The sequence below is a fragment of the Camellia sinensis genome, chromosome 14 (assembly GCF_055761805.1).
Source record: "Camellia sinensis isolate YWXY chromosome 14, ASM5576180v1, whole genome shotgun sequence".
NCBI classification, from domain to species: Eukaryota; Viridiplantae; Streptophyta; class Magnoliopsida; order Ericales; family Theaceae; genus Camellia; species Camellia sinensis.
This window is the reverse complement of record NC_138974.1, coordinates 62,973,316-62,999,024: the sequence shown is the minus strand read 5'-3', so window position 1 is coordinate 62,999,024 and position 25,709 is coordinate 62,973,316. Positions and strand designations below refer to the sequence as shown.

Genomic DNA, 25,709 nt, shown 5'->3' with positions numbered 1-25,709 from the left:
TTTCCCTCTTTATTTGTGTTAAATCTGGATTTTCGTATACTAAATCCCTTGGCTTTAGCATACGCATTGTAGAAATCTTCTCCATCTTCGACCGAATCAAATTTCTGTTCCAGAATAGCACGTTTAACATCACCAACCATGTCATTGCGATGAGCATCGTCAACCATTTTTTTTTCACATCGGCTCCGCCATCTTCAACGTTCATGTTGGTTGCTTCTTCATTGCTCGGACCAGCTTCGCAACCATGATCAGGTTCTGCCCGACTTTCATTCATCAAACGGATGTCATCTGCTTCATTTGAAATGTCATAATCATCACCTTCCCTTTTAACTTCCGCTGGGGCCATACTGCACATGACATTACTACCAACAATTACTTGATGACCGAAAATTGTTAACACAAACACAAACATGACATTTTCACACGGTTTACCTGTTTGTGCAAACACAAACACTCGCTTGAGAAACAGAAAGAGAAAGGTTAGCTGCCAATGGAGGGGTTTCCGTTGGAGCGAAGCGTAGAGCGGTTGAAGTTAGGATGGGGGTTTAGTTGAGGGAAAATAGCTGAAGTGAACGGGCCAGAGAGACAGAGAGAGGGACACAGCTCCATACCTCATATCTAGTTCGAGAGAAGGGCTTCACTTCAGCAATGGAACCAACACAGCCTTCTAGTTACGTTGTTGTTGGAAATCGCCCGTTATACTGTTCCCTACAGAGCTTCGTCAATGGAACGAACCCAACAGGGGCTTCTCCCTGTTAATGGAAATCAACGGTTACACTGACTCAACCTTACACAGAGAGGAGAACAGAGAGAGATAGAGACGAAATACAGAGAGTGAGTGGGATGCAATCATGCAAATACAAGCATTAACCGGTTGCCCCGGTTTCAACTTTTTCACGATTAAACAATTCAATGGTCTTGATCAATTATTGTAATCTAACGGCTAACAATTGGGTTGCATATGGTGTGCAACCTTAAGGGGGTTGCACACTTAAGCATGACCCTAATATAAAATGGTGAATCTAATTTTCTCCACAAATCGCAATATATATGAAGTATACATGACGCTATTCCTGAACTAACCAATACATTCTCCTAAACAAAACATACTCAGATCAATTTTCTTCTTATATTTACACGTGTCAGCAAGATCAACAAACACATTGCTTTGCTTAGATCTCGTACGAACAGGGCAAACCCGAATCTTTGTAAATCTATACTATTATATTAAGTGAGACCTTTTTTGGTGTCTTAAGACTTTTGCCATGTGGCATTTATATAATAAATAAATAAATAAAATAATATACAATAACTTCTCACTCAACCACATTCTCTAAATAACTACTCTACAATAACTTCTCTTCTCCAATAACTTACTTTTATCATTTTTCTTTTTTCCTCTCTTTCAACAATGGTTTTCTCTTTTAAAGAAAGTACAAAATTGTTTGATGCAATTATGACAAATAAAGTACAAACTAATAAAAAAAACTATCTTTTGTTTCTTTTTTTATGGCAAGTGATCTACGAGTTTTCAAATTTTATGTTATCAATGATTGAAACTTTTGTTTATTTGTTTTGTTTTTCGTATAAATTTTGTTCATTTTTTTTTCTTCCTCTCCTTTTACCATCATTTTGTTAACATGTGTTTTTTCTTTTTCTTTTTTTCTTTTTTTTTTAACATTTTGATTTTTCAAAGAAGGAGATTGAGTATGTTAAAGATGCCCAAAGTGCAGAGTCATACAAGAGTTGGTCATTTGGTGAGTCATTATGCAAAATTTACATTCATAGGCCCTGTTTGGTAGGGCTTATTTTTAGCTTATTTCAGTTTTTAGCTTAATTTAAGCTATTTTGATATATTTGATTCAGCTTAACAATACAGCTTATATATTTTTGTAAGTCAAAAATCAACTTATTTTTTGAGTGGGGGAGGAGAAGCTTAATTTATAAGTCAAAAATCAGCTTATGTTCACAATTATAAGCTATAAGTTGTTAAGCTATAAGCTATAATCACTTTCCCACAGCTCTACCAAACGGGGCCATAGAATTTGTATTCCTTTTTTTTTTTCCAGGTTATTTTACACAAATTTATACAATTTTTTATTTTTTTTCTCTCCAAAAGTTGTCTTACAACTTATATGCATAATTCCAGTTCAAAAACTTATATACATAAGTTATTTATTTTTCTAGATTATTTTATGACTTTGTGTTGACTTTCTAAGTAGTTACCAATCAATATTTATTTATTTTTTTTCTTTGATTGAGTAAAAAAAAAAGGTGTTCTGGATTTTTATAGTAGTATATAATATAATATATATATATATATATATATATTTAATTTTAATATCCACCAATAGTTCGTATAAGAAATTGAGTTAATCAACCAAACTACTATGAAATAATGAACCAGCTCTATCACTGCAACAACTGCATCAAATCCATCGGACAATTAACTCAACGTCTATGAAAAATAGATAAACAGTGACCCATATTTATGGGACAAAGAAATTCAAGAAATAAATATATAATATGTATTTTGTTTGTTTGTATAAATTCTGTAATTCTTTAATAGTTTTTTGTTTCTTCTTTATGTTGCAAAAATAAAATAAAATAAAAAACTCTATTTTCATTTTCTTCATTACGTTGATTAAAAAAATACAAAAAAATAAAATTAACTGTACAGATTTTGTGTATATATTATCTTTGTGAGTATATTTTTATTTTCTTTGTTTATAGATTTTGTGCACACATATATTGGATGCTTTCTACATAGTATAGATAGATGCCAATTTTACAATACAAACTTGAATTTAAATTACATAGGTTATCATTCTAAGTATAAATTTATTTTTTTTATATAAATTTTATTGTATACATTTTAAATATATAAAAAAAATTAAGAAACTTTTGGAATATATTGAAATTTAAAAATATTCTGAATATTTAAGAATACAAAGTCATAATTTTTTGGAATGTATTCTTTCTATCTTTTTTATTTATTTATTTATTTATTAAAGTTAGGCAAACTATTTTTCAATTTCTAAACTGTTTCTAAAAAAGTAGTATTCCAAACTTTAAAAAATAAAATAAAAATTGCACACACAAAAAATAAAAATAAAAATAAAAGTGAGGATGTTCTTATACATTTTTTGAAACACAAATAATAATAATAATAATAATAATAATAATAATAATAATAATAATAATAATAATAAATAAAAACATCTCTTAATTCTTGGATGAATGAGAATAGTAAGTTAAAAATATATTTTAAAAGTTTATTTATTTTAGAAAAAAGAATGACAAAGAAATAGATATTCAGAATATTTTTAAATTTCAATATATTCCAAAAGTTTCATTATATTATCAAGTTCCTTAGGAAAAAAATTTGACTATTATTTTACTTCGTTTATATCAAAAACAATTCAATGTAATTGTTTATATTTCTTTGGATATATCAAATCTATTTAACTATAAATATTCTAAGAATCTTAGATTTATAATTTTTAAAAAGAGTACTATTTTTTTAAGAATTACTAAGTTATTTTGTTTACATCAAAATTGTAATTGTTTTCTATTTTAAAAAAAAAATAAGTTTGTAATGTATAATTATTTTTTGTAAAATAATATATATTTTTTTAATTTACACATAACCCACCGCTAGTAAATAAATAAATACTGTTCGAGTCAAAAAAAAAAAAAATTAAATACTGTTTAAAAAATAAACAAACAAAAACACGTGACAAAGCTGAAAGCACAACTCTTCTAATAAGGGGCAGTGCAGTTATTTCAGCATCTTGAAAATTTCGCGGGTAACCCGGTCCCTTCGCATTTCGAAAGCCTATAATTACTGTCATCTGATAGAGAGTTGGTCACAATCAAACTCTCTCAATTCAGTTACGGGTGGGGGGTGAGGGTGAGGGTGAGGGTGAGGGTGAGGGTGAGAGTGAGGAAGTTTTAGAGAGAGAGAGAGAGGAAGTCTCTCATCATACGCACAAACAAACGCTCACGTTTTGTGTGAGAGAGAGAGATCATGGCGGCATCGGACGGGACTGAATTCTTCGAATTGGAAGTGGAAAGCGGAATCGACTGTTTCTCGAGAGCGTCGAATGCAGAGTCCGTGAGGGAAGATGAAGATGAGCTTCTTTGGGCGGCTCTGTCGAGGTTGCCGTCGCAGAAGCAGACGAACTTCGCGTTGTTGCGACGGACGGTGTCGAAATTGGACGGCGGGGAAGAGAGGTCCGAGGCAATCGACGTCAGGAAACTAGACCGCTTCAATCGCGAACTCGTTGTCAAGAGGGCATTGGCAACCACAGAGCAAGACAATTACAAGCTTCTCTCCGCCATCAAAGAACGCCTCGATAGGTAATCGCAATACACGATCTCTCTCTCTCTCTCTCTGTGCATATACATACATACATACATGTATACGTACATATATATATATATATATATGTATATGTGTGTGTGTGCGCCTCTCAATGGACAAGAAACCAAAAAATCCCGACCCTTGGGAGGGACCAGATATTAGCATTTTCCTTCAATTTTTGCTGATAAATTTGTGTAAAATTTGCATCATGTAACAGAGTTGGAATAGAGGTTCCAAAAGTTGAAGTTAGGTTTGAGAATCTGAATATCACAGCCAATGTTCAAGTCGGCTCCAGAGCTTTGCCTACTCTGATCAATAATGTTCGTGACCAAATGGAGGTAGAGCATTTTCTCTAGTTCTCTCTATTTTTTCTTTTTGTCAAATTGATTTGGTCAAATTAAATGACTAACTGGTTTTTTCAGAGGCTTCTTGTTTTGTTTCCTAGGCCTCAGTACCTTTCCCCATCTAAAAAAATAAATACATGACTAACTGGTTTCAATTGAATGCAGCGTGTCTTAACTGGTTTGCATATATTTCGTCCAAATAGACATCGTTTAACCATCTTGAACAACATCAGTGGCTTTGTGAAACCAGGGAGGTAATAGACTTCTTCTCTCTTATATAATAGAGAATAGATAAATAGATCATTTTATTTTTTTTTACGTATAGTAAAAGTAAAACACAAACATATTACACTTAATATTCATTTCCACTTTTATAGTGATCTATCATTTTAGATCGTTCAATTCTCATCACTTATCAAACATTATGAGTATCATTTTTCACTTTTGTTATCTATCATTTTATATATATTTTAATTATCATCACTTGTCAATCACTATATCCCCAATATGATGTTCCATCCCAAGACTGACTTGTGGAGTATGGGACTCAAATCAATTGGTTTTTTTTTTTTGTGATTTGAAAGTGGGTTAGACTTAAATTCACAATTGTCAATTTTATTTATCAAAAAAAAAAAAATTATATTGTCAATTTAAGTTATTCAAATTTAGTTAATACAACGTAAGGACAAGTCCATTTATTGTTAATTGATTTTGAATTTTATACTTTAACATGATATCAGAGTTGGATCTTAGGTAACCTCTTATATCATATACATCATGTTGTACAAACATGTGGGAGGGAGTGTTAAACTTCAACCTACATCGGTAATCAAAACCACCTAAATTTAGTTAATATAATGCAAGAGCCTCCCTATTTATTGCCAATTGATTTTAAGTTGGATGTTTTAGTAATTTGTATTACAAAAAATGGTAGTATATTGCAAGTTGAATTATAGAAGCAATCAGCTTGCTTGTTTTCTCTTTTCAGAAAATACTTTTTAAAAAATTCTACTCACTTATTTTCCGTGTTTTTTTGTTTTTATTGATTTTTTTTTAATATTTTAAGCATTTTTTTTACTTTTTAGACACACTTAACATAAATACACATAAAAAGTAAAAAAATTGTAAAAAAAATCTTTTAAAAATTCACTAAATACCAAAAATACAAAAAAAATACAAGAATTCAGTACATTTTTTTGTATTTCTATGTATTTATTAATTTTTAAAAATATTTTTTCATAAATTTTTTACTTGTTAGATACACCTAACTAAGGTGCTTCTAAAAAAGTAAAAAAAATGTTTAAAATTAAAAAAATATACACTAAAAACAAAAGAATTCGAAAATAAAAAAATTCAGTTTTCAAAAAACTTAATCCAAAAAACTCAAACAAAACACACTGAATAATACTTTTTATTTTTAGTTTTTTTTTTTGTATATATAATTCTTTTTTACTATACTTTTGTGCTTCATATGAGATGGAATGTGGAACCAAGAGTTTGCAATAGTGTTTCAAAACTATTTATTAGAGATTTCCCTTAAAATTGCATGGGTTTTGATTTTTCATTTTGAAAACAAATTTCTCACAAAGGCAATTTCTCATTCAAAGAAGAACAATTATTTAGTAAAACCAATTTTGGGAATTGATTTTTTTTAATTTATTATTTTTTAAAAAAAGTGTCTAAAAAAATAGAGAGATGATATGATCCAAATAAGTCAATAAATTAACTTTTTTTCTTAATTGTCAAAATATGCCTAATATTAGATCTATATTTTAGATGGTATATGCTCTTTTCAATTGTATAAGATTATTATGCAATTATTTTTTCTTACTTTTTCTCCTCTGTTAAAGAGAATATACTCCATTGTTTTACTATTAGGTGGCTGTCTACGTGTATTCTCATCTTTGCCAAAAAGTTGTTATTTGTTGGACCACCCGTGCAATGTATGTGCTTCATTCATGTGGGGTGTTAACTGTTAACATCTTTGAAAGAGCCAACAAAGTAGAAGTTCTTGGTTGACTTAAACTGTTAACTGAGGCTATTTGGACCTATAATTCACCTAAAAATGTTAGAAATGTTAAAAGTTTTATTAAAATTTTTATCAAATATATCACATAGGTGTGAGACCTACCTAGAACCCATATCATGTGGGGTCTCACACTCATAAAAAAACATTTGGTAAAAATTTTAACCAAACTTTTAAGATTTCTACCAATACTCTAATTCATCACCTAAATCATGAAACTGTGCACGGATGTTATGAGGTGAATTTATACTTCACATAGCACCTTCCCAGATTTTAGAGGATCTTTTTTATAACTAGATTTTAGAGGCTTGATAGAGGCTTAGTCACATGACTCAGGTGCACTTGCTCCAATGCCCATATTGACATCTCTACACACTCAAGCACATTACCCAAAAAAAATAAACATAAAAATAAAAAATAAATTATAAATGAGATTTTTAATGAAAAATTAAAAATCAAATGGTAAGCTTGTGTTTGAAAAATTATGTTCAATTATAGTGTTATTCAACTCTTAAATTTTATCTAGTTTAGTGTCAAAATTATAAAAAAAAAATTCAATCCACAAATCTAAAATACTTGGAGTATATAAAATATTTTTCGCTCTTATTTTTAGTGTATTTTCCCTCTGTCTTATTATTTTTTCGAATGCTTTGTGAAGCCATTTAACATAAAAGATTTTTGGGTTTTGCCAGGATGACTCTACTTCTGGGACCTCCGGGTTCAGGGAAATCCACATTGTTGTTGGCTCTAGCAGGAAAACTAGATCATGCCTTAAAGGTAGTACAATTTTGTTCACGAGTGCAACCCCCGTTTGATATCTGTGATAAGAGCATCTATCATAAAATAATTAAAAATATGGGTTATAGTGTATTATATGACAAAAAATAATACAATGAGATCTAATTTTTGTGTGATAATATTTGTTAGTTTAATGCGAGTTATACAATGGAGAGATGTTAAAGTGTTTGGTAAGTAACGTGTCAAGTAAATAATATAATACAATATAATACATCTATAGAAAATATTTGAGATCCCTAAAATAACTACACTAATTAGATATGGTATTAAAAGTGTTAATTTAAAATTTGTTACATAGTTAACTTTATATGGCCCAACTCAATTATCACATTATTGTAAGTCTAAATTTAAAAATCTTTAGCATTTTTCACTTAATAATTAGTTTGATAGTTCTATTAAGAGCTCCATTTCAGGCCATCATTGGCTAAATTTTTAAAGCATGACACTAACACACTAACACATCCATTGTGGATGTTGTAAGGGGTGGGTTTGGAGCGGTAATTCAGTGAATTACACATAATTCATGTTTAGTTGTGAAAAATAACTTCAGATTAACGATCCCATTCTATTATGAATTCTTCAAAATAAGGGATTATAATTAGTAAAGCATTTCAACGAACACTTTAAAACAAATTTGTTTGCTTTTGTAATTAATTTCATTATATCTTATTCTCATAATACATTAATTACCGGAATAATTATTTTAACAAAATTCTTTTAGACTAGTTACATTTAAGGACCCTTAGGAGGCTCGTTAAACAAATTTATATGAATAGGTAAGTAAAATAAAAAATAGCATTAGAGGATAAAGATGAAAAATTGATTAAATAAAATAAAGAATGTACATTTTTTTATACTTTTAAGTAGTAAAAAATGAAAAGTAACATTGTCAAATAAATTAAATGGCTTTGATAGTTCTACCTTTGCCATCCCCCCAGCCTCCAGCATAATCCCACTAAACTTGACTATTTTTGTGGCTTTGTTGCAACTCATATCTACATGGGATAGGGTTAACATGTCTCTTCATCTCTTGTCCTCTTGCTCAATTTATCCGATTAGAAGCTGTTGTCCAAAATAAAATTGTCCTTCAATACCGTTGTGTCCCTTGTTAGCAGATTCACCTTTTGCAATTCTTAACGAGATGGAAATTAGAGAGTAGGGCTGAGCAAGGAATCCGTGAAATCCGTAATCCGATCCAGTCCAATCCGATAGGTTTGGATTGGTTTTTTGAATCCGTGGTTCGGTTCCGGATTGAATAATTAAAAATCCGTAGTTCACGGATTGGTTCCGGATTGAATCCCACGGTTCCGGATTGGAACCGATCCGGACCGTATACAAATAGTCTATATTTTTATTATACATCCTCCCCCATAGTATCTTTTCTTATTCTATGTAAAATCTAAACTCAAACTTAAAATCGTATAATATCTTCTTTTATTACTTTTGTTTGTTAGTTTTAAGTTTTAATTTGCAATGGTCTAAATACTTATGGTGAACCAGTTTTTTTATGGTTGTTTAAATTCTAGAACAGTATGTCGTTATTATAGAAAAACATGTTGCTATTATGGAACTAATATAGCGCTATATTTATATTTTTATGAAATTCAAGTGTTATAAATATATTTTTGTTATTTAATTATGTGAATCCGTGGTCCTAAACCGATCCAATCCGTATTTAAATGGATTGGTTCGGATTGGTTCCATGATTTAAACGGATTGGATTGGTTCCAATTTTTTAGGAACCGTAAATAACGGATTGGTCCTGGTTTTATCCCAATCCGGTCCAATCCGGACCATGCTCACCCCTATTAGAGAGAAGCTATTGGGGCATGAGAGAGAGGGAAAGGCGGGAAACAGAATTTTACAGTTTGCCCTTCTTCTTACTATACAAGTGGGGCAATAGAAAGCTATAATTATTTGGAATTTGAGGATTTTTTTTTTTGTGGGAAATTTGAGGATTTATTAAGTGGGTTTTAAGTAGTTGTCTTGTCATTCATGGAAGAGCCGGCAAAACTTTTAACCTGATTTCACACATAAGAGGGGAGAGGAAACAGCAGCCATGTAACACATTTAAATTTTAATCTGACACCTCAAAATTGGTCTTTCATCATTTGCACGAAGCTGCTGTGCTCTATAGAAAGTGATGCATGAAGTTAATGGTTTAGAATTGTTAGGTTAGACTTCTTTTTATCTACAGCTGAAACTTGACCTTTTCTATAAGGGGGGTTCTCCTTTTTCGGGTTCCACTTAATGCATGACAGAACATTGGTTTTAATCTGCTTTCTCTTAGTACTTCTTTCCAAAGATGGAGGATAGTATGCTTTCTCCTTCAAAAATAGCAAAAAGAATAACAGAATATAGTGCGCTTCCAATGAAATTTATGCTTATTTTGGAAATCTATTTCTTGGATTACTATTGTAATGCTTGGTTTCAGCAAACTGGGAATATTACATACAATGGCCATAAGCTTGATGATTTCTGCGTTAAGAGGACTTCTGCTTACATAAGTCAAACAGATAATCACATCGCAGAACTAACTGTTAGAGAAACTTTAGATTTCGCTGCTAGATGTCAAGGTGCAGATGAAGGCTTTTCAGGTTTGTTTGCTCCAATTCATAACCAAAAATTTATCCAGCATGTATTTGTGTTGTGGTTCAATGGTTTGCAATTAGATTTTGCTATGACTCTATTGTCTCATATCAACATTGCTGTAAATAAAGAATCTTCTTCCTAACCAAATATCTCATCAACAAGCAAATGTTGGTCCCTTGGCTTGGTAAATTTAGGATTGTCCTCACCGCATTTAATTAACTGAGCCTTATTTGTTTCTGGAGTAATGCTAGAGACCCACAATTTGGATCCCTAAAATTACCTACAATGATGTGGCAAGAGGAGTAGACCCTACAAATGGCCTCGTTTGGCATGCAACAATTTTAGCTTAAAAGCCAAAAAGTTATTAAAAAACTAAAAAGCTTATAGCTTATACCAAAAAGTCAAAGATTTCATTTTCTTTCTACTTTTTGCACATATTTTCGTAAAAAATCAAAAGTCATTCCAAACATACTAGTTTTTTTTTTTTTTCCATTATATTTTAGCTAAAAAGCCAAAAAGTTACTAAAAAAGTCTGTTCCCAAACGAGACCAAGCTAAGTGTATGACAAATTAAAAGTTGGTCTTAAACATTTCCTTGTTTCTGCAAGTCATTAGCATCTTGTTAATCAGTCATTAGCATATAGGGTCTTGTTAATCAATCACTGTGCCATATTGACCTCTATGGAGGGGGGCTGAGAGAGAGAGAGAGAGAGAGAGCACTTGCAAATGTGGAGACTTGAACCCAAGATCTCCCCCAACCTAAGCTTTGATACCTTGTTAAGTCACAAATTGACCCAAAAGCTTGAGTTGCTAGGAAATGGGTCCAACAATGTATATCAAGCTATCCAACAGTATGACCAAGACAAAATTAAGTCTTTGTAAGAAAGGCATTGAAGGCAATGTTTTCAACTGCTTGTTGGTCTCCACATGATACATTGTATGACCAGGACAAAATTTGGAAATTTATAATGTAAGTGCATTTGAAGGAGTGCAATTGCATGGCTTATCCCATAATTCATCAAGTATTGAATCCCTTCTTTATTTGTAGGGTATATGAACGATCTTACTCGTTTAGAGAAGGAAAGGAATATACGTCCAAGTCCAGAAATAGATGCTTTTATGAAGGTTGTAGTTTTTGAACTTTTATCTCTTGTCAAATTTTTTTTTTTGGGTGAATACTTGTCAATTTTCTATGGCTACTTTTTTATTGCACAATGTAGTTTACTATTTGTTGTATTCATCCATATTATTTTATCCAAAAAATTGTTCAGGCATCATCTGTTGGTGGTAGAAAGCATAGTGTCTCAACAGATTATGTCTTGAAAATGCTTGGCCTTGATGTCTGTTCAGAGACTCTTGTTGGTAACGATATGCTTAGGGGTATTTCAGGTGGCCAAAGAAAGAGAGTAACTACAGGTTTCTCTCTCTCTCTCTCTCTCTCTCCATTATAATGTGTTTATTGGTGAACTGTTTGACTTGACGCTACTTATCTGTTCACACTGTTTAATGCTGTTAAATATGCATGATTGGCTCCTATACCCCCTGCAGTCAAGGAGCATTTTGGGACTTTTTGTTTAGTTAATGGGAAGCTTAAAGAAATGGAAATGTTAACAGAATGCGCTCAGCATGAAGATATATGGTTGTAGAGCTATGGTTGTTCGGGATGCTGATATTAAATAAGAAATAGTGCAGCAATAGTCATGCAAAAATTTTGTTTCCAATGGAAAACAGGACACTAAAAGAGCATGACTAGTATGTTGACATCTGGAAAACTGTCTTTGGAATCTGAATGCTATTCAAGAATTGCAAATGTGTGTAAACGTCTATTTTAGCATAATCAATAAGCTGAATCAAGTTATGTCTGGTTTGTCCAGTTTGGTCACAAATGCCATCCATATTGTGTTTTTTCTTCTTGCATCTAAGTTTCCAGAAAACCATCATATCACAAGGTTGCTGGGTCATAGTTTTAAAGCAAACGGGAATTCTTGGATGGAATTTAACTTGTTGACTTGATTTATTTTAGGGGACTTTTTGCAAACTAAGGTCCCTTCCGAGCAGTAAATATAGATCAAGAAGTCAACGAAATAGATCTAGGCCATGGCCTGAATAAAATCTTTATACCAATCTTACCTTCTTTTAAAGTATATGGATATTAGAAAGAAATGGCAGTGTGACCTTAATTTTAACATTTTAGTTTTGCTTGTGCAGTGGATGGCGTACATAGAATTTTGAGCTTCCTTTTAATAATTGTTAGAATATATGGTTTTGTTTTGGGTGAACCTATGTGAACTGCTCCTTAATGGAGAGGAAAACCACATGGTATGAGTTCTGAAAAGTCTTCTAAGTACATCAGAATGTGGACATAAGCTGCAACCTAAGGTTTGGGGCCCAAGTATTTATAAGTGCAACTTCAATATCTATTAAAGAAAAAGTTAGCAAGACAAGATAGTTTAACAACTTCTTGTAATCTTTCTATTTGTATTGGTTTTGTTATAAAAGTGACACAGCAATCTAATTGCTGAAATTCTTGACAGTCTCATGATCTCAAGGCCTATTTTAAAGTGTGCGCAGGCATGTGCATGCACCCAATAGTATTTTGCATTGATTGCTGACACAACGTTGCTATTGTTAGCAAAAAAGAAAATTCTTGAATTTAAGAATAAAAACATACGTATAATTTCTCTGAATTTTGTGAAATGGAATTGCTAAGAAAAAAACATACAGGGATCTCAAACTTTGAAAGGTGTTTTATAGAGATCACCTGTCACAACCAGGATTATGTTTTGCCATATGGTTCTACTTTTTCAGTTTTCTTTTATTTTTCTCTATTTCATTTTTCATTTTGATGTTTGCAATTGCAATTATTATTCATGCTGATACTTACAACAGAATATCATTTAGGTGCGTGGCCTCTCCTATATAGTTTCTTCTGGAGTGTGATTTGTATTTGTTCTCTGTTCCTTTATTGCTTTTGGTTTTGTATGAAACTTTTCTCTGTATTACACTTCCTTTGTTACTGTTATCTTTTGCATCTATATTCATTCTTTTTCCTCCCATATAATTTAGCTCAGTTTGTATTTATGTTGTTGTCCCTGTTACTATGGATCGGAGTTTCAACTCCCAATGTGGATGCTCACATGGTGATCATAGGGGAGTAGCATCCAAATTTAATAAGTTTGTTCCCTTGTATGCTTAGACTGCAGAAGAAATTTTATAAGGTTGGCTTTGTCAGATTGTTTCATCAAATAATACCAGTTGACTGTGTTATACTCGCGTAGGAGAAATGATTGTTGGCCCAAGAAAAACCCTTTTTATGGATGAAATATCCACTGGACTCGATAGCTCTACGACATACCAAATTGTCAAATGCATACGGAATTTTGTTCACCAAATGGAAGCCACAGTTTTAATGGCTCTTCTTCAGCCTGCGCCTGAGACATTTGATCTGTTCGATGATCTGGTATTATTATCAGATGGATACTTGGTGTATCATGGCCCTCGAGAAGAAGTCTTAGAGTTCTTTGAGTCATTAGGTTTTCGGTTGCCACCCCGTAAGGGAGTTGCAGATTTCCTTCAAGAGGTAGTTCTTTTTTTATGAGAATACTTCATTTTGGATGTTTTTCTAGCTTCTGACTTGTCTTATTTTATTTCTAGGTGACTTCTAGAAAGGATCAAGCACAATACTGGGCTGATGCTTCAAAACCGTATGTATTCCTTCCTGTTTCAGAAATCGCAGAAGCATTTAGAAATTCCAAGTACGGAAGGTCTTTGGAGTCCTCTCTTTCTGTTCCGTATGATAAATCCAAGAATCATCCGTCAGCTCTGTGCAAGAAAAAGTTTTCTGTATCAAAGAGGGAGCTTTTCCGGACATGCTTTTCACGAGAATTGCTTCTGATTAGTAGGCATCGCTTTCTTTATACTTTTAGAACTTGCCAGGTATGTATGTTTTGCCTTGCACTTCTTTGATTTCAGGCCCTTTTTAAATAAAATAAAATAAAATAAAAAATAGACCAGGCATTATTATTCAATGTGACGCATTAATACATAAGTTATACTACGTCTCAGCTTTAGATTTGAGAATAGTCAGTTGCAAACAAGGTATTAGATTAGTTGTATCCTTTTTGAAATTGAACAACTTGCTTACAATTACAATATGTGAATGTGCTTGGCCCTCCAATAAGGGGAGTCTTGCCTTATAGAAGGGAGCATGTTTGTCATATAAATACTAAAGTGACAGCTCTATTAGCTTAAGCTCATACGTTGATTACCAGCTGACATATTACTGGAGCAAGGGAGGGGCTCTGCTAAAATCTTGTTGCCTCCTCCACAATGTATGATAGGTTGATGTGGAGAATTCTTATGGCAATCTATTGAGGCACTCTCCATATGCTCTTTACTATGGGCTCGGGTATGTACTTCAACTCCACCGCCTCAACCCCTCATGTAGCATCCTGAGACATTGATCCTGCCTATGTCAGGTAAAGGACCTTGGAAGGGATTCCTCAAGATGCATTCCCCCACTGTGAAACTTATACATTGGTTGATTTGTGTGTGTGTGTGTGAGAGGGAGAGAGAGAGAGCCACATGCTTTCAGGCACATAGCCTCTCCAGGACAATGACACTTGTGTTTTTATAACCAACAACACGTGCACTTTGTTGTGACGAAAAAAAAGATTATTTGGAAATACGACAATGTTTTTTTACTATGTTTGTCTCCACCATAGCTGAGGCTGCTTCACTAATGATGTGTTACACCCAGCAGAGACTACTTCACTTACGCTCAGCTGCTCCTTTTCGTGTACTTGCCTCATCAGGTGTCATCTGCTGGCCTGACCCTACTATATATAGAATACCTTTTCCTTTCTCTAATGTAGGTGTAAATCCAATCCGTAGAAATTCTAGTCTTATTTTCTCCCAAGCCTCCAATATTCCCACTCTCACTCTTTGTTGTTTATGTCTGTCTGTGATTACAAGCATGTCAACAAGCTCGCCTAGAGCTATCATTTAATTACATATATCCCCAGTTTTTTGTTGCTAACTTCAGGATTTTTTCCACATTATTTTATCTAGAATCGTATTTTTTATAGGACTTATAGTTCTGTTCAGTATATGTTGGAAACATATTGATCTTGTGTCCTAGTGTACTTGCTTTCCATAAATTATAAAATCAGTTTCTAGAGCTTGGACAATGAAAGTAATGTAGAAAATTACCTAGCTGTATCTATGGGAAGACATATGTCCTATATGGCCGTGATTTACTTGTGAACAAAAACAAAAGCTCAGTGAGATACTGAAAGGATGTAGCAATGATTTTTTACAGTAAGAAAAGCTCATTAAGATTGATATTGCAAAAACAATCTTAGTGAGTTTAGTGTGCTTGTGAACAAAAACAAAGATAGGAAATGCAAATTGTTGCTAAGCTAATTATAAGAAAGGATGCAGCATCTTTCATGATTTTTTATGCAAATCCTACCCTTTATGTTACACAAACTATCAAACAAATGATACAGAAACTTCAAGGCTCTAAACAGTTGTTTACCACTTTCTGTCATTCAATATATAGTTTTTGACAGTTATAATTCGTTTCTCAGTTATTTATGCTACTTTTCTGTTTTTGCTTACTATTGTGTCTAAGCATGTGATCAACAATTCTTTTTTATTCCTCTCAAAGAAAACCAGAATCAATTACCTTTTCTTCTGGGTACTTTAGCCAGACAGAAGACATGGTCCTCTTCTAAGTTAATAGATATTATACAAATCTCCAGAGTGCATAGGACCAGCATGTTATAGCGTGCATTTTGTCTTTCTGGAATTCATTTGTAGTGTGTTTTAATATTTTGCATGCCATATTTTACAGGTTGCATTTGTAGGGTTTGTAACATGCACAGTATTTTTGCGAACAAGGATACATCCTACAGATGAGATAAATGGCAACTTGTATCTTTCTTGCCTGTTTTTTGGGCTGGTGCATATGATGTTCAATGGATTTTCTGAGCTGCCTCTTATGATATTTCGACTTCCAGTTTTTTACAAGCAAAGAGATAATTTCTTTCATCCTTCATGGACTTGGTCTGTTGCTAGTTGGATTCTACGTGTACCTTACTCTGTCATTGAAGCTGTTGTATGGTCTTGTGTTGTGTACTACAGTGTTGGTTTTGCACCTGGTGCTGGGAGGTATCTCCTGTTTGGTCACCGTAACCTTGGAGCTGTTTATCTAAATTTTTTTGAATAAAAGAAAAGTTTATCTATATTTTCTTCATTCTCATCATCAGCTTTCAAATGTTTCAGGTTTTTTCGCTATATGTTCTTACTTTTTTCAGTACACCAAATGGCTCTGGGTCTCTTCCGGACGATGGCTTCTCTTGCACGTGACATGATCATTGCCAATACATTTGGATCTGCTTCATTGCTAGTTATATTCTTGTTGGGTGGTTTCATCCTTCCAAAAGGTAGGCTTCTGTAGTTTTCATCAGATATAATGTTCAAGTTTGTTACCTTTAGTTGACTGAGTTCCTCTTATTTCAGCAATGATCAAGCCATGGTGGGTTTGGGCATTTTGGTTGTCTCCATTATCCTATGGGCAACGTGGAATTTCTGTTAATGAATTTACTGCTACAAGATGGATGAAGGTGTGCTTCTAGGACCCAGGACAACTGGGCACACTTTAGTCGGCACTATGTTACTGCATCTAATACTAAAATTAACAATACCTGTGGGGATTACTTTTTATCATGGATGGCTTCTGAATCAAACTAACAAGCTGTTATGTTGCAGAGGTCTGCCTTCGGAAACACTACAGTTGGATATAATGTTCTCCATTCACATGATCTACCCAGTGATGGTTACTGGTATTGGCTTGGAGTTGGCGTTTTATTATTTTATGCTGTATTCTTCAATGTAGTGGTGACTTTGGCCTTGGCACGTCTCAACCGTATGTCTCAGACACTTTTTGTGTTTGTATTTTGTTATAGTGCTATCACGCAGACTGTGTGGAACGTACATGCATGTAAAGCTTTAATGACTGAATTTCTTCTGTTTTCTCCATCAGCTATCAAAAAAGCCCAAGCATTGATTCCAAGTAGCATCACAGAAGAGAATTCGGCTACGGATGGTGGTCAGACATTCTTCTTTTGCACTAAAAATTATTTATTTTTGTTTTGGTTGCTTTATTGGACCATTCTCCACCAATACTTTTTCCACATGTGCTGCACATGATTGGGCAGGTAGCAACCAGGATTCTGAATCAAGGCCAGTTACTGTCAAGGATGGGGCCAAGCAAAAGGGAATGATTCTCCCATTTCAACCCTTAACGATGACTTTCCATAATGTCAATTACTTTGTTGACATGCCAAAGGTGTGGTTTACAGGAAGTTTTTTCATTTCTCTGGATTTATTTATTTATTTATATTTTTAAGTCAATTATAATCATCTGTCTGGGTTCTCAGGAAATGAGTTTGAAAGGTATACCAGAAAAGAAGTTGCAACTGTTATCAAACGTGAGTGGAGTATTCTCACCAGGCGTTCTTACAGCATTAGTTGGGTCAAGTGGAGCTGGAAAGACCACTTTGATGGATGTACTTGCTGGTAGGAAGACTGGTGGATACATTGAAGGGGACATTAGGATCTCAGGTTACCAAAAGGAACAGAGTACTTTTGCAAGAATTTCTGGATACGTTGAACAAAATGATATACATTCCCCTCAAGTAACAGTTTTGGAGTCTCTCTTGTTTTCTTCTTGCCTTCGCCTTCCCAAGGATGTGAACAAAGAAAAAAGAAATGTTAGTTTCCACCAAAGTCTAAACACTTTCCCATTCATGTTTGTTCAGTTGTTTTATTGTATTCCATAAAATAGTTCACTGCCATGTTCTGCAGGAATTCGTAGAAGAAGTGATGAAATTGGTGGAGCTTGAAACTCTGAGGTATGCTTTGGTGGGTTTGCCTGGTAGCACAGGCTTATCTACAGAGCAAAGAAAACGATTAACAATTGCAGTCGAGCTTGTGGCAAATCCTTCCATAATTTTTATGGATGAACCTACATCTGGACTTGATGCAAGAGCTGCAGCCATTGTAATGCGAACTGTTCGTAATACTGTTGACACTGGAAGAACTGTGGTTTGCACCATACATCAACCAAGCATTGATATATTTGAAGCATTTGATGAGGTTGGTCAAGACATATTTTTTGATATGTAAAAGTTCCAATGCTGTGTAAAATATTTGTTCGTTTTCAACAACTGTGTCATCATTTGGTTCAATGCACAGCTACTTCTTATGAAACGAGGGGGGCGGGTAATCTATGGTGGCAAGCTTGGTGAGAAGTCACAAACTATGACAAATTATTTTCAGGTATGTATCCCTGTTTGCTTTTATTCAACCATAATTGCCCATCAAATGCTTGCCTGCTGTGAAGGGAACATTTGTTGACATTTCTTTTATACTGCAACTATTTTCTTTTCAACACTGAAGCTTCACTTTTGAATTTACGAATATAAAATCAGTAGACTGACTGCATTATATGTGTCAATGGTGCATCCTTGTACCCATATTCACCTTTGGGATACATATCCCAATATTCTAAAATTTAAGTTTATAACTCTTCAACATGCACCTGCACCCCATTCTCATACCCGAGTCCATGTAACAGATTTTTAGTCAACTTCAAGAAGTATACGATTCATCAATAAGACAAGTATCCCTACTTTTCCACTGCACAGTATTTTTCTGTTTTACACAATTTTCACTAGCAGCTACTCCATATATGGATTTTATGTTGATTGAACTACACCTGTGGGTGCAAACCTTCAGGTTTCCTAATAGTTGCTTTTGGCTTTGTAGTTGTTATTTGTTAAAATATTGGGAATTTTACTCTTCAAAACATAAATGCTTGATCAATCTTTCATGGTTTGTTATCAATCAATTAGTTGATCTTCATGATATTTCCATTGTGTAGGGGATTGATGGAGTCCCTCCCATTTCCAGTGGCTACAATCCAGCAACCTGGATGCTTGAGATCAGTACACCTGCTGCTGAAGAAAGAATTGGTCAGGACTTTGCAGAGATATACCAATGTTCTCAACAGTTTAGGTGATCTCTATTGATGTTTGTGTTACTAGCATTACAGTCTAAAACAGGACTGATGATATTTTATTATATTTGATAATTAAATTTCATGTTTATTCTTTGTTATACAATCCAGGGGGGTTGAAGCTTCAATTGATAGTATGAGCATTCCACCTCCTAACTCAGAACCTTTAAAATTTGATTCCGCATTTTCTCAAGATACATTTTCCCAATTTAGATATTGCCTCTGGAAGCAAAACCTTGTATATTGGAGAAGTCCATCTTACAATGTCGTGAGAATATTCTTTACTACATTGAGTGGACTGATACTTGGCTCAGTATTTTGGGGCATGGGTTCTAAAAGGTAATTTATTATTTCTTCTAGTTGTTAAATGAAATTTAACTATATTGTTCACACACTTTGCTTTGTTTCAGCTGTCTATCTCTATTGTGTGATTTCTTGCTTTTGAAATCTAATTTTGAACAATGACCCTTCACTTGTTTCTTTCCCAATTGATTGGGACACCAGGTTTGGTATGGTTTGGTTTATCCTCTGTTCATTTCTTATATGTAAATTCATATCTGATTAAATCATTCAGCCTCTTAAGACTTAAGAGTGAGAAATTCTGAGAGAAACTGATTGTATCAATCACTTGATATGACTGAGTCAGTGCTAGCTGAATTTTACATCTTCGAATAAAATGGGTCAATGCTGTGAGAAAAGACATGATAGCCTATGCTGAACTTGAAATTTCTTTAATAGGCTTTCTTGAGGATGGGCTGTTTCAAAATCTAGAACCAGCTTTGGCAAATGATGAGTTTATCATTAGTCTCACAAATGTTGGGCTCAGCGGTCTTTTCTTTGGATATGGATCTTTGTTATAAACGTGGATAATGTTGCCCTGGCCTTCTACGGCAGCTACCTTGTAATTATTTGTTAGAATTGATGGAGATGCCAGACATTATTTTTATTGATTTTCTCGTCTGCTGAACTGTTAGAACTGTGGTGTTCAAAGTGTTACCCTATATATATTTTGAATCTTGTGCAGGGACTCAACTCAGAACTTATATGTTGTCCTGGGAGCTCTTTATGCTTCATGCTTGTTTGTTGGAGTCAGTAATGCTTCCTCAGTACAACCAATAGTTTCAATTGAGAGAACTGTATTCTACAGAGAGAGAGCAGCTGGAATGTACTCTGCATTTCCTTATGCTGCTGCCCAGGTGGGTATCTTGACAATAGAAATATGTTTAAATTGTCTGGATTGGCTGCATATCACTATCATGGCAGTACCAATGAGCTTTATTGTTTAGGAATTCCTTGCTGAGAGCTTAATAGATCTAGTTTATCTGGCCTATTTATAGTGATCCTAGAAATGAAAGGAAATTATATTTTATCATAATACAAGATGTCAATGAAGACTCCTAGTACAACATGGACTCTTCTATTTCCCCCAGCATACCTATGTCCATTAGATATGACAAAGGTAAACGTATGGGATATGTGTCCAACTATCGTACACAAATTAAAAACTTAGATCTTTTAATTTTTTTGATGTGTAGAAGATGAAATCCCCCTTTTCCCCTAAATCCCCTAGTTAAATTCAAATGTTTAGGACATGCTCAACAGAAACATGGGAAACATCAACCGATCAAACCTTGGTTCTTGGCTAATTGCTCACTGACCAGAAATTTTTTCTTGATTTCCATTTCAACATACCTGTAGCTAACTTTTGGACACATGCCCTTACATCCTAAGATTAAGATATAGGGAGATCGGACAGTTGGGCATACACCTACACTCAACATTCATACCCCAAGTCCATGTAACATAAATTCTTGGATGTCATACTATAGACCCAGTCAAGTCTTTCTGAAAGCTTGAATGCCATCTGCACTTGCTAAAATGTAATCATTGCCAAATTTGAAGGAAAAATGTCAAGGCATTTATGGTGTTGTGCCCAAGAACAAAAGTGATTTGCGAATGGCTTTTCCTTGATTTATTATGCAAAAGCACCATATAAAGGGGATTGATGTATCTCCTGGATCTATTCTTTTTTAAACACATACAAACAAACTTAAAAAAAAAATTGGAAATTTATTTTCCTATTAAATTTGAACAAGCAAGTAACTTAAAAAAAAAATAAAAAATAAAAAAAAAAAAAGAACATACAAATAATATCTTCAATTTTCTTGTTAACAGGGCCTAGTGGAGATACCTTACATTGCTGTGCAGACAATACTATTTGCTATAATTACATATTTCATGGTAGACTTTGAAAGGACAGTTGGTAAGATTCTAAGTTCTTCTTTACAATGCTCCTTTATGTATCTTTTATTGTTTATTTTTTAGAATAATCTCCATTTTTATCAATATCATCTTTATAGTTTATAGTTACTTGTTGGATTAAGAAGGAGAATGGATTAAGAAGGAGAATGTATTTCCTTTATGACTATGGATGATTGAGGGTATCCCAACTTCTACTATAAAGTTCTTGATATCTCAAAGGGATATAATTGACATCTCATTTACCATCTAGCTTTTCCATGTTAGAAAGTTACTTAAAACTTTCCTTAGCTTATTTTGTTCCTTGTGCACAATGTTGGTCTATGAAGCACATGTATGGGTACTGATATTGGTACTGGAACCGCATGAGTATGTTGATACGGTAAAATTTTAAAAAAGTAAGGTATTGGTATGGTTTTTTACATGCGTAAAAAAAAAGTTATTTTTAATTTGAAATAATGCACAAATTAGTTAAATGGCTAAGATCCAATCTGCAATTCACATTTAAGGCCAAAAGTAAGATATAATACAAACTAAGATTGACGTCATTTTATTAAATAATTAGAAAACTAAAGCTACACTTTAAAATAATGCTAAGCATAAAAAAAAATTCAAATGAAACTAACTTTACCTATGTAAAGAAAATTCTATTCTGGAGGTACATGTTTCGTGTACCTAATAAAAATTAAGAAGAAAAAAATTGAGTACGTGTTTTGTCTACCCAGTACCTCTGGATATGAAAAAAAATAAAGAAAAAAAAAAATGGATTCATGTTTCGTGTACCTAGTATGTATGCAAAAGTACCATGCAAAGTACTAGTGCTTGGTAAGTACCCAATATGGGTACGACTTGTTTGTGCAAGAACCTGTGCTTCATAGATGCTGCTACAAGGCATGGTTTTAAATACTGGTTTGTTTGTCGTGTAGTGGCCTAGTTTACACCAGTTTTTACGCATCCTGGTTTGGATACACGCTGGTAGATACCAGTGTGAACAAAAATTGCTGAATACTGGTGTTTCAAAATTTGTACTTCAACTCTACCTGTTTCGCGATAGTTAATGATTCTAGTGTGATGAACCAGTCTTATTTGTTGAATACTGGTGTTTCAAAATTTTAACTTCAACTCTACCTAAATCGCCTGCCGATGTGGGATGAGAGCACAAATTTATAGAGATTGGGTTTTGTAATCTCTCATTGTTTATTCAATGTGGGATTGAAAGAGTTAGGTTTTCCTACTGACAAAACTATGAGGCAGCACATCAATTGATAAAATGTTGCTTGCATGTTAAGAAAAAAATTCTAATTAGAACTGGAAAACTTACCCAAAAAAAAAAATTCTACTTCATTTTTAATTTTGAAATTTGGTGACAACTAATTGATGCTATGTGATTAAAATTTATATAGTCCACATAAATGGGGCCAATTTTTTTTCTTTTATTACACATTTTAAATGTCAGAACTGATTTGACTGCATGGCATCCAATTTTCATGATTTATCCACTTTTTGTGTCTGTGTAGTGACTAGAAATTACCTGCAGTCAAATTTGTTTAGGTAATCACATTGCAATGAAGTGCAGTCACAATGTGCATACAAAGGCCATGTTTACTAATGTATGGAGCTTAGCTCATTATTTAACTGGTCTGGTTTTTGAATCTTTTGGTTTTATGTCCTCTATATTCTTCGTCACAATTATCCTGATAAGAGAAAAACACAGTAATGTTTCGACTTTTCTTCTAGTTCATCCTTGTACCTACTACCTAGTACATGCATTTTTAATTGTTGTTGGATTATGTACTGTGTATCTGATAATTTTGAAGTGCCTTTTGAGCTGTTAAATAAATTTCTGTATTGCAGGAAAATTCTTCCTCTATCTGTTGTTCATGTTTCTCACTTTTACCTACTTTACCTGCTACGGCATGATGGCTGTTGGTCTTACACCTTCTCAACACTTGGCTGCCGTCATTTCTTCTGCATTTTATTCACTATGGAATCTCCTCTCAGGTTTTCTTATCCCGAAACCAGTAAGTAATACTTTTTCCCATCATGCAATAAGTTGCTTTAAATTCCAGCATTCTGACCTGTGTCCTCTAGTTGTTATGTGCACCCTCCGCAGCTATAATTAGATGTGTGCGAAGTTACTATGCGATGTGCTCAAAGTTAATGGTCCAACCATTATGTATCGAAACTCCAATGGCTCAATGAGCTACTCGTTGTGTCGTAAACTTGGAGTTACATTGTTGTAAGTTTTGGTCTCATGTTTTTGGATTGTAACTCTGATCACATTGCATGGTAACTTCCCGCATATAATGTCTTAACTGAAATGGGTGTGCATCATGCATACCTTTTAGGGAGTGTGTACTACAGACTCACCCCATGACAAAATAATTAAAACATCATTTATTGTTATTAAAATTTTCGTTTGTAAACTCTTATAGATGTTAAGATGAAATTCCTCAGGATGAGTTTGGTTCATTTCTATTTTGTCTTTTCTCTTTTGTTCACAAATTCCTCGACTAATCCAAGATGTAAACATCATCTTAACATGTCAACACACCAAAGGAAGTTGATATAATATTAATTCACAGAGTATACATTAATGTAAAACCTTAGCCTAATAACCTTGAGATTATGGGTTTAAGTCTCGGGGCAACCACTTTGTGTACTATGCCAAAGGTTAGGTGTGTATCCAATCTTTTCTCTCCCAAACACACATTAATGTGTACTATTTGGGGAGTGTTTATTTGTTTTTGTGTAGTATACATTGAGAGTCCCAGTCTTGAATTTCTACTATTGTGAGTTTACCTGACAAAGGAAACAAGTTAATGGGAAATAAATGCCATTTTCAAATGGACCATAAAAGGCCACCCATTTTGAGTTTACATTCTTTGATTGGGGAATTTATTCCTCTATTATTTTAGTGATGGGGTTTTAGTTTTACTGACTTTGTTCAGCGTCTTCTCATTTTTTTTTCTGAAATCTATCATCTTATTTTTTTTTTATTTAAATAAAAATCTGCTCATTTATTCTGTAGTCTTTAAACTTGATGCCAAGCCTGGCATTCTTCTTCTTCTTCTTCAGTGGGCAATCGAGCCATCAATGTGTGACAGACATGTCATGGCTATTGCTAAATAACAACAATTCATCCTCCGGAATTGTTAAATTATACATGTGTATCATACACGTCAAACTAGGTAGTTAAAGTGTAGGATTGGTTTGCCACTACTCAAGGTTGGTTTTGGAAGTTCACAAGACTGCTTGTAGATCAAGTGTGTGGGTCTGACCCTACCTTCTTACTCATTATAAGAATTCTTACTTTTTTTTCTTTTTGTTTTTGTTTTTTTATTTTTTATATATTTGTAATCAACTTACGGAGTTTTTTTTTTAATTTTATTTACAGAATATCCCAGATTGGTGGGTCTGGTTCTACTACATTAGCCCAATTTCATGGACCCTCCGGGGTGTGATTACCTCTCAGCTTGGGGATGTAGAAACCGTGATTATAGGACCTGGGTTTAAGGGCACCGTGAAAGAGTATCTGGAGGTTAGTTTTGGCTATGGTCCTGGGATGATTGGCATTTCAGCAGCAGTGCTTGTTGGCTTTAGTGCCATCTTCTTTAGTGTCTTTGCTCTCTCTGTGAAAATACTCAACTTCCAGAAAAGATAAATGGAAGTTCAGAGATCTCAGATGCGATTCGCACTGAACAACAGTGATGGCAAGATCTAAAATTGTTTTCAGTGAGAGATGAAGGATCTTAAGGCCCAATCTCAACATCAACTTTTTTGACCTCAACAGATTGGTAAATGGTGGGGCCTCATGTGCCTTCAACGGTACACTTCCTTATCCTATTCACTGGAAATTAAGCTTGATACATTTGTATTTTCCATCTTGCAAGTGTCTTTTTTTAGAAGAATTTGTCATAAAAAAAATTAGCACTATAGTAATCATGTAAAAAGTTTTAATAGTTTGTCGCTGGATTAAACAATTTTTTACGAGTTGCATGTTTTAGCAATTTCAATAGACAACTAACCTCAGAATTTTTTATTAAGCCTGAATCACAATGTCCTTCATCTTGCATTTTCCTTGAGCCTCAAATAGCGTAACTAATAGTTTGCAATGCATGCTTAGATATTCGCGCGTTAAAATACAACCTCAGTCTACTTTTTTAGGAAAATGCTAAAAGTTATGCTAGGGACTCCAAATAAACTACCAAATAAATTACTAAACCTCTCATATGGGTGT

The 25,709-nt window shown here is 33.7% G+C and overlaps 1 protein-coding gene across 2 annotated transcripts; it reads left to right on the top strand.

The window, feature by feature from the left end:
- Positions 1-3,950: 3,950 nt before the first annotated feature.
- On the top strand, positions 3,951-25,515 carry ABCG31 (pleiotropic drug resistance 3). 2 transcript variants are annotated; one of them, XM_028241593.2, is made up of 24 exons: positions 3,951-4,362; positions 4,584-4,704; positions 4,876-4,964; positions 7,429-7,513; positions 9,969-10,131; positions 11,174-11,250; positions 11,397-11,541; positions 13,404-13,705; positions 13,780-14,061; positions 15,983-16,299; positions 16,414-16,574; positions 16,651-16,754; positions 16,900-17,056; positions 17,174-17,239; positions 17,349-17,479; positions 17,571-17,903; positions 17,998-18,288; positions 18,388-18,471; positions 19,076-19,209; positions 19,322-19,549; positions 20,235-20,406; positions 21,386-21,473; positions 23,324-23,490; positions 24,867-25,515. In XM_028241593.2, exons 1-24 carry the CDS (start codon positions 4,031-4,033, stop codon positions 25,131-25,133), a joined length of 4,296 nt encoding a protein of 1,431 aa, XP_028097394.1. In that variant the 5' UTR covers positions 3,951-4,030; the 3' UTR covers positions 25,134-25,515. The 2 variants fall into 2 exon arrangements, with proteins under 2 accessions (XP_028097394.1, XP_028097395.1); XM_028241594.2 differs by lacking the exons at positions 3,951-4,362; positions 4,584-4,704; positions 4,876-4,964; positions 7,429-7,513 and adding an exon at positions 9,348-9,708.
- Positions 25,516-25,709: the final 194 nt, after the last annotated feature.